Raw genomic sequence first — 12,988 nt, forward strand, 5'->3', positions numbered from 1 at the left:
AGAATACAATCAAACATGAATGGAAGTCATTTCCACTACTAAAATTAACGTTTAGTTTTGTTGCCATGGTTACGTCTTTTAGTCCCTCCGTATCGTTTCGTTTCGTCACTCCCCTGCCCGCCGTTCTTAGCATTTTTAAAAGTAGTTAGAACCCATGGAAGTTATTCATCTTTTGATATACACTTTCTTCGTCGCCCTCTTTAATGTCAAGTCTCAATAAATCACATTTTTTTTAACTTCAAGTACTCATAAATTAATGTTTGATTTTTCGGAAATAAAATCCACTATCCTAGTAAATAAGAAAATGTTACTTACCGTTTTCCTACATCGCAATTTGCTCCAATTGCATATCCATGAAAGAAATTTCTCATTCAGCAAAATGTGAAACAGAAAAATGAAAACACCCTAAAAATAAAAGATATTTCTACAAAAACTTTGTTCTTAATCAAATTTTATAATGCTTAATTTTAGAGCATCGCAGACAGACCGAACATTTTCCACATTTGTCATTTACTTGTTCGCCAATTCTTGATGCAGTACAATATTTTACGACATCAAGAAGTGAGCAAAGTTATCTCCTATATTAAAAATTTGACCGTATCTATTTATCTATCAATCTACCTATGCATGTCACTCGGAAATGGAAATCGCAAGAATGGAAGCGATTCGAGGTTTGATCAGGGTATCAAAAGATTCGAAATGTTATGAGATTCATGGATAGCCCGGTTTGTTTTTCTACGACTTTAATTAAAGCGTCAATTGGTAGTGTTTTATCAGTTCCGAAATCGTCTAATCTAGCCACCCTGGCGGCTTTTTTCGGTTCATGTGCCATTGGAAGACCATTTGATATCTTCAAGACTTCAATATACATCAAGGATTTAAGTTCCTCAATTTTCGAATAAACTGGTGGCTCAAATCTCGGACCCTTTACAGGTGCAAATATTTTGTGCACTAGGTTAATAATTGTCACTTTGAAGTAGTCAGTTCATTTTTAAGTAGTCAGCATCAATAAATAATTTTTACTTTTGCCCTTATGAGAAAGTACGTTGATAAATATAATGCTAAATTATAATTTTGGTAAGGAATAATTTCTTACCTGAAGGCCGTTAAAAACTGTAAAGATATAAGAGAAGAACCCTAATTTTTGATCTATGTAGAAGAGACCCAAACACCAAGTCAGTCCCAATAAGCACATAATCGATAATGAACCTTTTACCCAACTTCTGGAAGAAAAAGAAAATGTAAGTATATAAGGTACACCACGGACTATAATAATTAAGACAACAACGGATTATTTTAGCATAGTCAAAGTATGAATTGATCTTCGTCTTTAAGAAAAGCACAAACTAATCACCCAAATAACGTTCCGAATATATATATTTTGAAACATTTTAATTTTTTTTCCTACAATATGAACCAGCGTTTCCAACACTGGATAGTTATCCAATCGCTACCCCACTGTTGAGCAGCACTTTTTATTGAGTCGCAGCTATGACACCCATATAGTATCTCTAGATTTATCTTTTTAGATAAGATTTCGTAATTTGCCTTAACTTCCAAAACTAGTTTTGTGGGAAAAATTCTCAAGAGACAGGAGAATAGTTTCAAATTTTATTTCTCAATATAGAAGATTTTACTTTACTCACAAAATGAGGGTTGTGCAGAAGTGGTTGTTATTATCGTTTAGGCATTTTTTTATTTTCTGCTCTTAAACATTTTATACGTTCTTATTAAAATCAAGTCATTGTACAGGAGTCGGCAGAGCAAATTTTGTAAAATAGCATATTATTGTATATACTTTATAAATGAATTACTGTATATTCAGGATTGAAAACATTCCAACTAACAAATTTAAACTATCTGAACGAAAATTTGGAATTAATCAGTTTTTGACATGAATTATTTTTTAAAATTAAATATTAAAGGCGAAAAAAAAAATAATGACGGATAAATGAAAAGAATAAATTTTCTGTAGATAAAATAAGTTATACATAATTTTTTTCTTAATCTGGTCGTATGTTGTTAATTGTTTAAAAGTTTGGGAAACTTTGCCATAAACATTCATCAGCTGGTTAACTTTCAGTTAGTTCTGAATTTAAATAAACTTTACTGTCAGAACGCCATCCTTCCTGTTCTTGTATGCTAGAGGAGATCTGCCTAACCTTTTGCAGTTAGAACTAATGCTTTTTTAATCTTCTATTTTATCTGTTATTTAATCCTGTAGAAGCTAATCAGCTTTATGAACACAGAGGGCCGCGTATAAAGCACCATTTCCACCGGACAAACATAGGAAAGATTTTCAACGCAGAGAAAATGAAATAACACTAAGGACACTGGGGGAATGGAACCCACAACCTCCGGCATACAAAGCAAAGGTTCTACAACAAAGCGACGGAAAATCAACTTATCAAAGGGACCTCTGGTCCTCAAACTATGAAGGACTACGTGCCAGGCGCCTTGCCTTCAGAAGATAACACAATAAATGGTGGTGCCATCTATGGACAGTTCGAGAATTTAGAACCAGGCCAGGAGCCGAATAACTTTCTGGGGGTCTGGCACCCCCAGAGGTAGCGTTTCACTTGGAGAACATTGTGACCACGAGCGTATTTAACGTCGCCCAGTCACCATTAATGACGGAAAACCCTTTTTATTCCTATTCAGAGTCACAACTGACTACAACTGTATTTATGTCGAGGACTGTATACTAAGTGCCTTGCCTCCATTATTTTATATACCAATAGATGGCAGCACCATCACCGGATCGAACAGTTAATGAGAATTTAGAACTAGTCCAAGAGCTAATAGCTACCTAGTACTAGCACCCCCAGAGGTATCGTTTCACTTGGAGGACATTGAGACCACGAGCATATTTAACGTCGCCCAGTCCCCTTTAATGACGACGGTGGGTCTTCGACCATCGAGGTTCGAACCCAGGACCCTCCGGCCCCGAATCCGACACTCTACCGATCGGGCTACCACGGCCCCAATCCTTTCTACTTTCTTAGTTACGGCGTCAGTGGTTGAGGTCAAAGCACATGATCCGGCGGCTACCTGCGTTCAGAATGGAGCTGGGAAGGGAGGGGGGGGGGGGGGGTTCAACTTGTGTCCACGCCATCCATACAATTTCCTGCCTTTTTTGATGTAAATCCTTTCGGTGTTGTTAAAGGAGGTAGGCCGCTAAGTTTGAAGTCCTGTGATGTTTGTGAAGCTGATTAGCTTTTTGCGTAGCGTAGAATAGATTAATATATAATCAGTTCATAAATAAAGTTCAGATTGGCAACAGTGAATAATTATTTTAAAGTCGGAGTTTCGGAATTTTGCGAAGTTTATGAAGAATTCTATGAATTGCGGCCTTTCAATTTTAAGGATTTTGAAAAATTTTGCTTGGTGATTCAAACAGCGGTAAGTTACATTTATTTATAAAATATATAAAATAATGCTGTTGATTTGAGTTCTTAAAATTGTGTCGTCTGATCTGACCAGATCGCATATCCTAAAGCAGTTTCTCAACCTGAGAGTCACGCTGCCTTGTGAAACGCAGTAGAAAAGTTTCAAGAGGGGAGGCGCGAATGCATAAATAAAGTAAAAAAAAAATTTTACTTAAAAATTTTTTATTTACGTTTTATGGCTCCGTTCAGGTTGTTGTTGTCGTGTGCCAGTGATGCTGGCAATTTGGGGTGCGCTGCTTCACTTTTCCAACTGTACCGTAATTTGGTGTGAAGTCCGACTTCTACAGTACACACATGCCATAAGGACCCGTTTATAGGGTAGGCAACCATTCACAGCACAACAACACATTCTCACAAAGAAAGGACAAGGACGGGAGAGAGAAAGTACGCCCATGCCCGACCCGGGATTCGAACCCGGACCTTCCTGTCGCAATCAGACATCTCTGACCACTAGACAAGGCAGGCGGTTCCGTTCAGGTTCTGACTGGTATTACATGCTAACTTCACTTAGATCCTAGATTAACTCGCATTAATTTGCACTCTGTTATTTGATTTTTTTTTAAATATTTCGCGTGCTCTAGTAATGTGTTCATAACGAAATTAGAAATTATTTATATTTTCATGTAATATTTCAGCGATTCTAACCAGCTTTTCAGTTTTAAATTCCAATTGTACAACTTGGACGGACTACATATAAGTCAGTGAGAAGCAAAGGAATGTAAGTGGCAAAATTAAAAATTTGGAGATAACCTGTATAAATGGTAGGTGAACCTCTCCTCTGTCTAGGGGCAAAAGAGAGTACTAGTAGCCCAGATAGGTTCTGTTGTACAGCATGATTCAGAAAAACTTTTCAATGAAAGCCTACATAGGACCTTTATGATGTTGGTCATAGCCCCCACATAGGGGAAGATAGGGGTACCACAGTAATATAGGACCCGGTTGCAAAAGGGTTAAAAAATTAAAGACAAAGTTTGTATTAATGTACCTATTTCTAATTTTTGAAAGTATGGAAGGGATAAGCTGTACGATCTGGAAAGGGGACCCCGGAATTAATGTAGGGCTAAGGTGGTGGTGGGAAGAAGGCATGACTTCACATTAGTGTTCAAAAAGGGGCTCAGAGCCAGATAGGTTGAGAACCATTGGTATAAAGGATCAAAAAAGCTTTTCCCTGAATCTGTCACATATTTAAAATGAAAGATATCTTGAGGTCTACTTACTTTACGTTTTCAACACCAGTCTTTTCCCTTTTGATTCTGACGCTAGACGCAGATCGAAGGGTCAGTATAAATATTGCTAAATTTGCCTGTAAAGAAATAAAAAATAATGTAGTGTATCACACTGAAACAGATATGTGGTAAAGATATCACTTTTTAGGAATGAAATGTTTATTTTTGTGTAATAAATATGTTAAGTAATAACAACGCTGCGTGTAACGCTCAAACATATAAATTAAATAGATTACATTGCAAATAAGGTCAGTTGGGGTTAAGGGGAAACTAATTTCAATATTTCAACTTTAGATCCTTCCTTTTCGTTTGGATCTACTAGCTAGCGCATAAAATATTCTGTATTGTATCCAAGAGTACACTTTCTGGCAGTAACTGGGTGCGAAAAATTTGACTTTATGAAATGGAGAAGGAAATCGTGTTTCCTTTTACTCCAAAGGCTAGGGAAGTAAATAAAAACACTACATTTTCTCCTTTTACCCCAGAAACTATGGGATAAATGGAAACACCACATTATCCCCAATTAGGGTTCGCGTAGGTAGATAATCGCGATATACATAATCAGTGTAGAATCTCAGGAAGCTCTACACCTACAATACACAATCTGTGCAACTCGCTGAATCCTCTAACTGTACCCTGAAATGATTTGAAAAGAAAAATCACACGAAAAATTAAATTATGAGATGAATTAATGTAAAATATGTACAAAGGTGTAATTTACATCAATATTGAAAAGGTGTGTACGCATTTCAGTTGAAGAAAAATGATCATTTCACATCAGAAGGGGGGCGGGGGGGACCTGGATTTTTTTTTTTTTTTTGTTCAACGGACATCCTATAACTTCTTAGCACGGGCATTGCCGTGCGGGTACTGCCAGTCTAATATAGCTGGGAAGTTGAAATAACAAAAATGTTTTTAGTAACGTTCCACATAAGTAAAATTAATGGAAACCAGTTAATTCGCACTTGTAGATCCGCCGGATAGGAAAATGTTCGATCACTAAACCTTAAAAAAAAACTTTTTTTAGAGTAATCTTCAAACGGTGATTACGTCTACACGTGTGCTTGGAAACGTGCGGAACTCTCAGAATTTCTTATGTATGTGATCTAGTCCACACTCACCAGCAGTTTAGCTTCAAAACTTACCACAAGTTGTAGCAATAATGTTTGTTTCTATTTACCCCATGTTTCCGCTTACCGCCACTGACCCTAAGTGTTTTGGGTTAAAGTGAGCTTTTGCTTTTTTTTTTTTAACCGACTTCAAAAAGGAGGCGGTTATCAGCTCATACCGTATGTATGTTTTTTTTTTTTTTTTTTTTTGTCTGTTTGCTTATTTGTTTGTCCACTCACAGCGTCTCACCTAGTGACTCGATGTTGACGATTCTTTTTTAGTGGATAGGGGGATGGTTCAACTTAGGTCCCATAACCTTGATGATATTTGCTCATTGGAAAAGAAGTTATGGGTAATAAGAGTCAATTTCATGCAATTTCCCTGTTAAAAAATGATTAAATATAAACAGTGGCGAATTTGGATTATGGATTTGGGAGGGGAACTTTTTTAGAAATTATGTTCATCGAGGGTATATGAAATGTATTATGTTTTTGAAATTACATTAGAATCTCATTTATCCGGCCCTCGTTCGTCCGGATCAAATTGTCTGAAAAAAACATTTTTATCGTTACATAAATAACAATTTTAAATTACACTAGCAATAACATCGCTATAATACGCTAAACATTCGCTTTTTCCTTCGTTAAATTAAAAGCTCCTGTACAGCGTTTTCAATAAATTACGGTGGTCTAAAAAAGAGACGGCTCTTGAGAAAGCTACAAAACTACCTTCAAAAATCGCATCTTAGGCTTTTTTTGAGAAATCACGACTGCTAATCGCTTTCACTTGACCGTCCTTGATGTCTGGATCCTTTTTCAACCCTCTGCAGCCGCGACTCCTTCCGGTAGCCGCTGCTCTTGGTCCTACACACACGCACGCCCATACACACTCACACACATCCACACACTCGCCTTTACGCACATACACACAAGCCAATGTGCATACACACAGGTCTACGCACACACACAAGCCTACATACACAACTCTGCACACGTAACCGCCCAAAAGGAGGGACAGGAACTGTTTTTAAAAACAAGCAAGTGGGGAAGTAACCAATGAGTAGGGTCCTGTCGCAACTTGTGATTGCGAAAAACATAATTTGAATTCAAAATTTCAGAATTCAAATTAATTTTGAAAATTCGAAATTTTTTTTGTTTTTGGTAACGTAAGTGGAAGACAGGGAGCAGTGGTTCTCTCTCGAATTTTTTTTGAAAATTGAAGTCACTGGCGACGTTATGGGGTCTGGGGCCAAGTTGGGAGAAGGAGCTCAGAAAAGTGACTCTTTTCAGGAAATATTTTAGAAATATATTCCCTATAAAAATGTTTTAAGTTATATTTAAAGTTATTCGGGGCTATATAAGGAAAGGGTGTGTGGGAATAGGGTTTTTCTAACAGAAATTTTGCAAAGGAAAAGAACGAGAAGTGAAGTTTTTTGCTTTCTTTGGTCTCTTAAGGAGGTCATGACATTCTTTTGGCACCACGCTTGGGCTCTTATCGATGCATTTGAATTTGCCACCCGAAGCAAGGGTCCTGACTGGCTTACCCCATATCCGTCAGTGGCTCAGACTCAAGGTATTTTGGAATATTTTTGTGTAAAGATTTCCCTGGCAGTGATAATTAACATTTTTGGTCATTAATTGAACCGTCTTTGATTGGGTGGTTTAGTTGAGACATCAATTACACAGTCATTTGAAATAAAACTCTCAGAATCATTTCCGCTTCGTGGATCCCCCCCCCATAATAAAAACACATTGTTGCAAAAGTTTGTGACCATATAACAGTAACATTAATAGTGATTGTTATGAAAATGCTGAATAAAGGCTTCTTTGAAGCATGCATAAAGTTTATTCCCCGTCAATTGCTCTATAGTGGGGCAAACTTAATCTAGAAGCGAGGAGAATCATCTATGCCAATAATGGATATTGCGGCTAAGTAAGGAGATATGAGATTGCGTCACAAGCAACTAGTATGTTGTGAAATATAAATTAGTTTGGGGAAACCGTTTATATTTAAATGGTTATAATTAAATAAGCGTACGAATGAACCCCAGAGAGGAACAAGAACAATTTTTTAGTGCCAATCGCTTAAAGTTTAAGGCGTGTTTATAGTTTTTTTTAGTATGGGAGTATTTTTATGAAAAAATAAGGTGAAGTTTAGTGATAATAACTTCGTACTATTTCTGAAATACATTTACACTAAAAAGAATGAAATAAAATAATTTTGAAAAAAAAATAGAACCAACTTCAAAATTTCTCTAAAAAGTGAAAAATATTTTTTTTTCTTTGAACAACATCGATAATATTTTTAAACGTAATTTTTGAAGTTGGCGCAAAAACTATAGATAAAATCATTAGTAGCCAAAATTCAACTAGTACAGCTCTTAATTTAACCGGGCCCAGCTTCTGCAATACCACTCGCATACATTATGCATTCATTAGCAGCATATTTGAGTAACGGTATAAATGTTTCGTTCCTAACTTAGGATGAATTTCTTAAAAACCATGAACGAAGTATGGTTACACATGATTTTACTTTTTGTTTTATCGCCAACTTCAAAAATTACGTTTTAAAATATTATCGACGGTGTTCCAAGAATAAAATTATTTTTCCCTTTTTAGAGTAATTTTGAAGTAAGTTCTATTTTTTTTTCTTTTTTTTTCAAAAAAAAATTTTTTTTTTTAGTTCATTAAGATTTGAACTTCTGGATATGACATAGGAAACAATCGAGTGCATTTCCCCCTTTTACACACATCTGTTGCATTGAAACCTTGTAACTCCAAAACAATTATCTGCAGTTTATTTCACATAATTTCGAGTTGCAACATTATTAAAGTCAGTCAAGGTAGCTTTGATCCAGAAATTCTCCATGTAAGAATGAAATTCTCCTTCCCCATTTTTCAGTAGTGTCATCGTATTTGTTGACATAAAACAGAAAGAAAAAATCCTCAAGTAGTGCTTGCTTATTCGCCCCTTTAAAAATTAAACATTAACCTCACATAGAAGAATCAGAAATATAATTTCTTAATGTTTTAAAACTCTTAATTTTTATTTCATAGCATCTATAATTTCTAAGATATGTATGATTTGAATTTCTGCTTTGTACTAATAAGCCACGTTGCAACACCTGATGCTCTCTATGCAGGTCCTAACTCATTAAATTCATGATTGACAAAGTAAATTGAACATTACTTACTAAAATAATACAACAGGCTGGTCCGACAAAACTCCAGATAAGCCCGTTTTTTGAAGATAGCCAACAGCTACAAAAATATAAAAAATACATCTTTATTATTTCTTTCTACTAAATTATGCAATGCATGGTTAAGGCCGGTCAGGCTCCAAGGGTAAAAAAGCAATATCAGAAAAATATAACTAAGATTTTGTTTTTATTAAAGTAAATATTTTAAAGGAAATGTAAACTACTTTTTACCGTAGTTAATTATTAGTTTTGGCATAATAAAAAAAGCTTTCACTCGAGAATCACTGTTCTTAGAACCATTTCCCTCAAACTTGATTTGACTAAGCGGTTTAGTTTGCCGAAGTGGCCTGTATGATTTACTTAAAAAAAACAAGTTACTGTGGTAAAATTTAAATGCTCAAATTTGTTTCGAAGAAACCTTCAGAACTTATTCCTTCATGCCATCGTAACTGTCTTTTGAATTTGATGACTATCGCATTTAGTGATTACAATACCGGTATACCGAATACCGGTATTTCAAGAAATTTTGCAATTTCGTAATACCAATATTTGCTGAGGTAAAATACCGGTATTTCCGGTATAAATTGAAAATAATAGTTTCAATTAAAGAATTTTCTCTCTCAATTTAGCTTATGAAATATCTACTTACATTTGAAATGGAAATTTCTTTTTCCATGATGCAGAACCCAAACTATTCTATCAATGTAAAAACATGACTTTTAAAGCACGAACTAATAAAATATCATTAAACTAAAGTAGCGGAAAGACTGCAAAATGATGCTGTCATTGGGCAATGCTAGAAAAAATGTCCCGTGCGTAACGCTAAGTTTTTTATTTTATTCAAGTAACTATTAATTAAATATGGGATTAACGGTTACGCTTTGATAGTATATTAAAGCATGTATTATTCCCCAGCAGCATTATTTTTTTTAAAGCTTTTGATGGGCTGGAAAAAATAAAAAACTTATCGTTACGCACGGGACATTTTTTCGAGAATCGCTTCGTTAAAGATGGTGAGATGAATCGCATTTTCGTGCGCTTTTGCGCACCAGGTTTTTATTTTTTCCATTTCCCTGATCACTCACTTTCCCTTTTGTAAAAGTTAATTTAGAATAATTTTGAATGCATTTGCAATATGAACAACTTATTCCAAACATCATTTGCAGTAATACTTTGTAATTTTTTAAAAAAATATTTGTTTCAACTGTTTTAAATTTTGACCAAATTTTTTTCTTGTAAGCATAACAAATGATAATTTGTTGTCCTTATTGTTGGTTTGTTGTCCTGTCTCGCTATTAGTCTTAATACTTGGCAAGATAGCATTGACAAACTATATAGTGCCTTGAAATTTTGCGTCGAGGTAAAGCAAAATCAATTGAAACATATTTTAAGATATTTACATAATTATAATTGAAAAGAATATAGAAAAGAAATCGAAAACGAATAAGAGAAACTAACAAGATCAAATTTAGTCAAGCTTATCGTAAATTTTCAACCAAAGGGCAAAAAGCAAACACAAACCTCTCCTGCTCGAGAGAAAATGATGTAAATATATAAAAAGTATCGTCTCTCGAAAAGAAACAACAACTAGCTATAAATTAAAACAATAATAATAATATTACACGGCATTCAAAAGAAACATACGCACACAAAAGAATTTATTAATATATATATATATATATATATATATATATATATATATATATATATATATATATATATATATATATATATATATATATATATATATATATATTTGAAGATGAAGGACTTTTAGACAGTTAGAGGAGGTGAATTGCGCATTGTTAACAGTACCACCAACCTGCGTGGATTTAGAAAGTACTTTCAACTGTAGGAAAGCTGAGCACTAAAATGAGTTCCAGGCTTAGAGACAATTCAATAAACGAATTATGTTTTTTACTATTATTGAGTTTTTGTTATGACATTTCTTTCTTCGTTTTATATTTGTTCACATTATGTTTTCATAAATAATACGATTTTTGAACAAAATTACGAAATGTGACAGCGAAACAATATGTTTTCACGCCTTTTTTGAGAAATTTCAAATACCGGTATCACGTTTCAAAAATACCGAATACCGGTATTGGGTTTTTGGTCCAGTATTGCAATCCCTAATCACATTGCTTTAATTTAAACGTATCTGGTACTGCATTTTTCACGCAACTTTTAAGTCTAGAACTCAGTGACAAATTGCCAAAAAGTAACCAAACATATTAAGCAATAGTTAATCTCACTCAATCGATTGAAAGAGACTAGACGAAGCTTGATAGTTCAGTTTTTATGGTGTACCCCGATTTCACTCCTTAAAAATATTTTTACCATGTCAAATTTAAGGGATGTATTTTTTCTTCTCTTATTTATGCTCTACCCCTTCCCTCAGAAATAAACGTCTTGTGCGATGTGAGGTCATGTTTTATCATTAACATTGCTCCTCCCATTGCATGTTCAGAGATTAATATGGTGTTGATCTCGCTAAAATTATAAAAATGAGTTTATACGACCAAGCATTTTAAAACAATCCACATTATTTATCGAATTAAAAAGTGGCCTTTTTAAGAGCATGTAGCATCATTTCTGGTAAGTACTATACGTACTATTTGTCTCCAACATAGTCGTCGTAACGAAGACCAGCTGAAATGCCAACCACCAGAAGAGAGACACCTATGAGACAAATACTAAGGTCAACTTTTTTAAAGAAAATTCGAAAATCTAAGAAAAGTGTTTTAAAGTAAAGTTTTTTTTTGTTTTGTTATGTGCATAGAATGAATGGGGAAAATTAATGTTACAAGTAGATTTTTCACACGCGCCGGGTACTATTTTATGCCGTTTTTGCTAATTTTTAACATTTAAACATGCTGTTATGCGTATATCACCAGTGATAACATGCTTTGTGTTGTTGAAATGAAACTCTTTTACTGCTTTCGTCCTGACCTTGGGTCGGGAAACTAAGAGAAGGAAATATTAGCGCGGAGTTGAGTTTATGTAGTATAGTTTGCTCTCTGTTTAATTTGCTCTCTGTTTAACGACTTTCAAGGAACCACAAAAAATTGTCCTTAAGTAGAAAGCGTCCTTAAATAGAATGCTTTTAACACTATAGTGGACCATCTTGGACCGTGAAAAGCCGTCGTTAAAAGAGAAAGTCGTTAAATAGAGCGTCGTTAAACAGCGAGCCAACTGTATGTACAATGTTGAAAATAAAATTAAATGTTTCGCCAAGAAGTTGACTTAATTTAGCAACATTTAGCTGCAAACCCTTATTGCTTTTACAAACTGGTGACCACAAAAAAAAAATATTTCATTGGTGAACATATTACTAACAAAATGTTTACAGCTAAGTTTTGCTAGATTTAACTTATTTCTTGGTATACTACACATTGGCAGTAACTATACAGTGAACTTGAATTTTAGGAGTTTTAGTATTGCGAAGGTAATTGAACTGAACTCCACTCCCTGACAAGATATAACTTTTCAAGATAAATGACCAAGAGAATGGCTCTAAAGATTTTCAAAATTTAAAGAAAATATCTTTAATTTTAGTCCATGTTTTTATTGAGAAAATGCTCAAAACCATTCTGTGATGTTGATTTTCGTAAGTTCGAGATTGCATTTAGCGCCTTATTTCAAGAATTTTATAATGGAAATGGTTTTCTTACCATATGCAAAGAAGTAATAGACTTTAACTGAGAAATCTGCACTTCGCTGAAAGACTAAGATGATCATTCGGTAAAGATGATAACCTTCCAAAAGCATCCAACAAAAAGCAGACAGAAGCCAAAACTGAAGCAACCCGGCGATACACGCACACACAATCTGATTGAAAGAAATCAGTTAATGAATTTTCAATAATACAGTTTACTATGTCTGTCTAGTAAATGAACACTAAAGTACAATTTCATTTTCAGAGATTTATACATAATATTAAAAACTGTAAGTGTTAAAAATTAAAAGTTCAGCACTTCATGAAGAAAGTGGTTAAATTTTAT

The 12,988-nt window shown here is 34.4% G+C and overlaps 1 protein-coding gene across 1 annotated transcript in view; it reads right to left on the minus strand.

The window, feature by feature from the left end:
* The window catches only part of LOC129231154 (adhesion G protein-coupled receptor L2-like), a 50,336-nt gene that overhangs the window by 1,222 nt on the left and 36,126 nt on the right, over positions 1-12,988 (minus strand). The window contains exons 15-20 of the mRNA XM_054865402.1: positions 12,659-12,815; positions 11,600-11,666; positions 8,979-9,045; positions 4,667-4,752; positions 1,097-1,223; positions 316-405 (exon numbers count right to left, since the gene is read on the minus strand). Of these exons, the coding sequence (XP_054721377.1) occupies positions 316-405; positions 1,097-1,223; positions 4,667-4,752; positions 8,979-9,045; positions 11,600-11,666; positions 12,659-12,815 (594 nt within the window). The remainder of the gene's footprint in view (positions 1-315; positions 406-1,096; positions 1,224-4,666; positions 4,753-8,978; positions 9,046-11,599; positions 11,667-12,658; positions 12,816-12,988) is intronic.

The sequence above is a fragment of the Uloborus diversus genome, chromosome 10 (assembly GCF_026930045.1).
Source record: "Uloborus diversus isolate 005 chromosome 10, Udiv.v.3.1, whole genome shotgun sequence".
NCBI lineage: Eukaryota > Metazoa > Arthropoda > Arachnida > Araneae > Uloboridae > Uloborus > Uloborus diversus.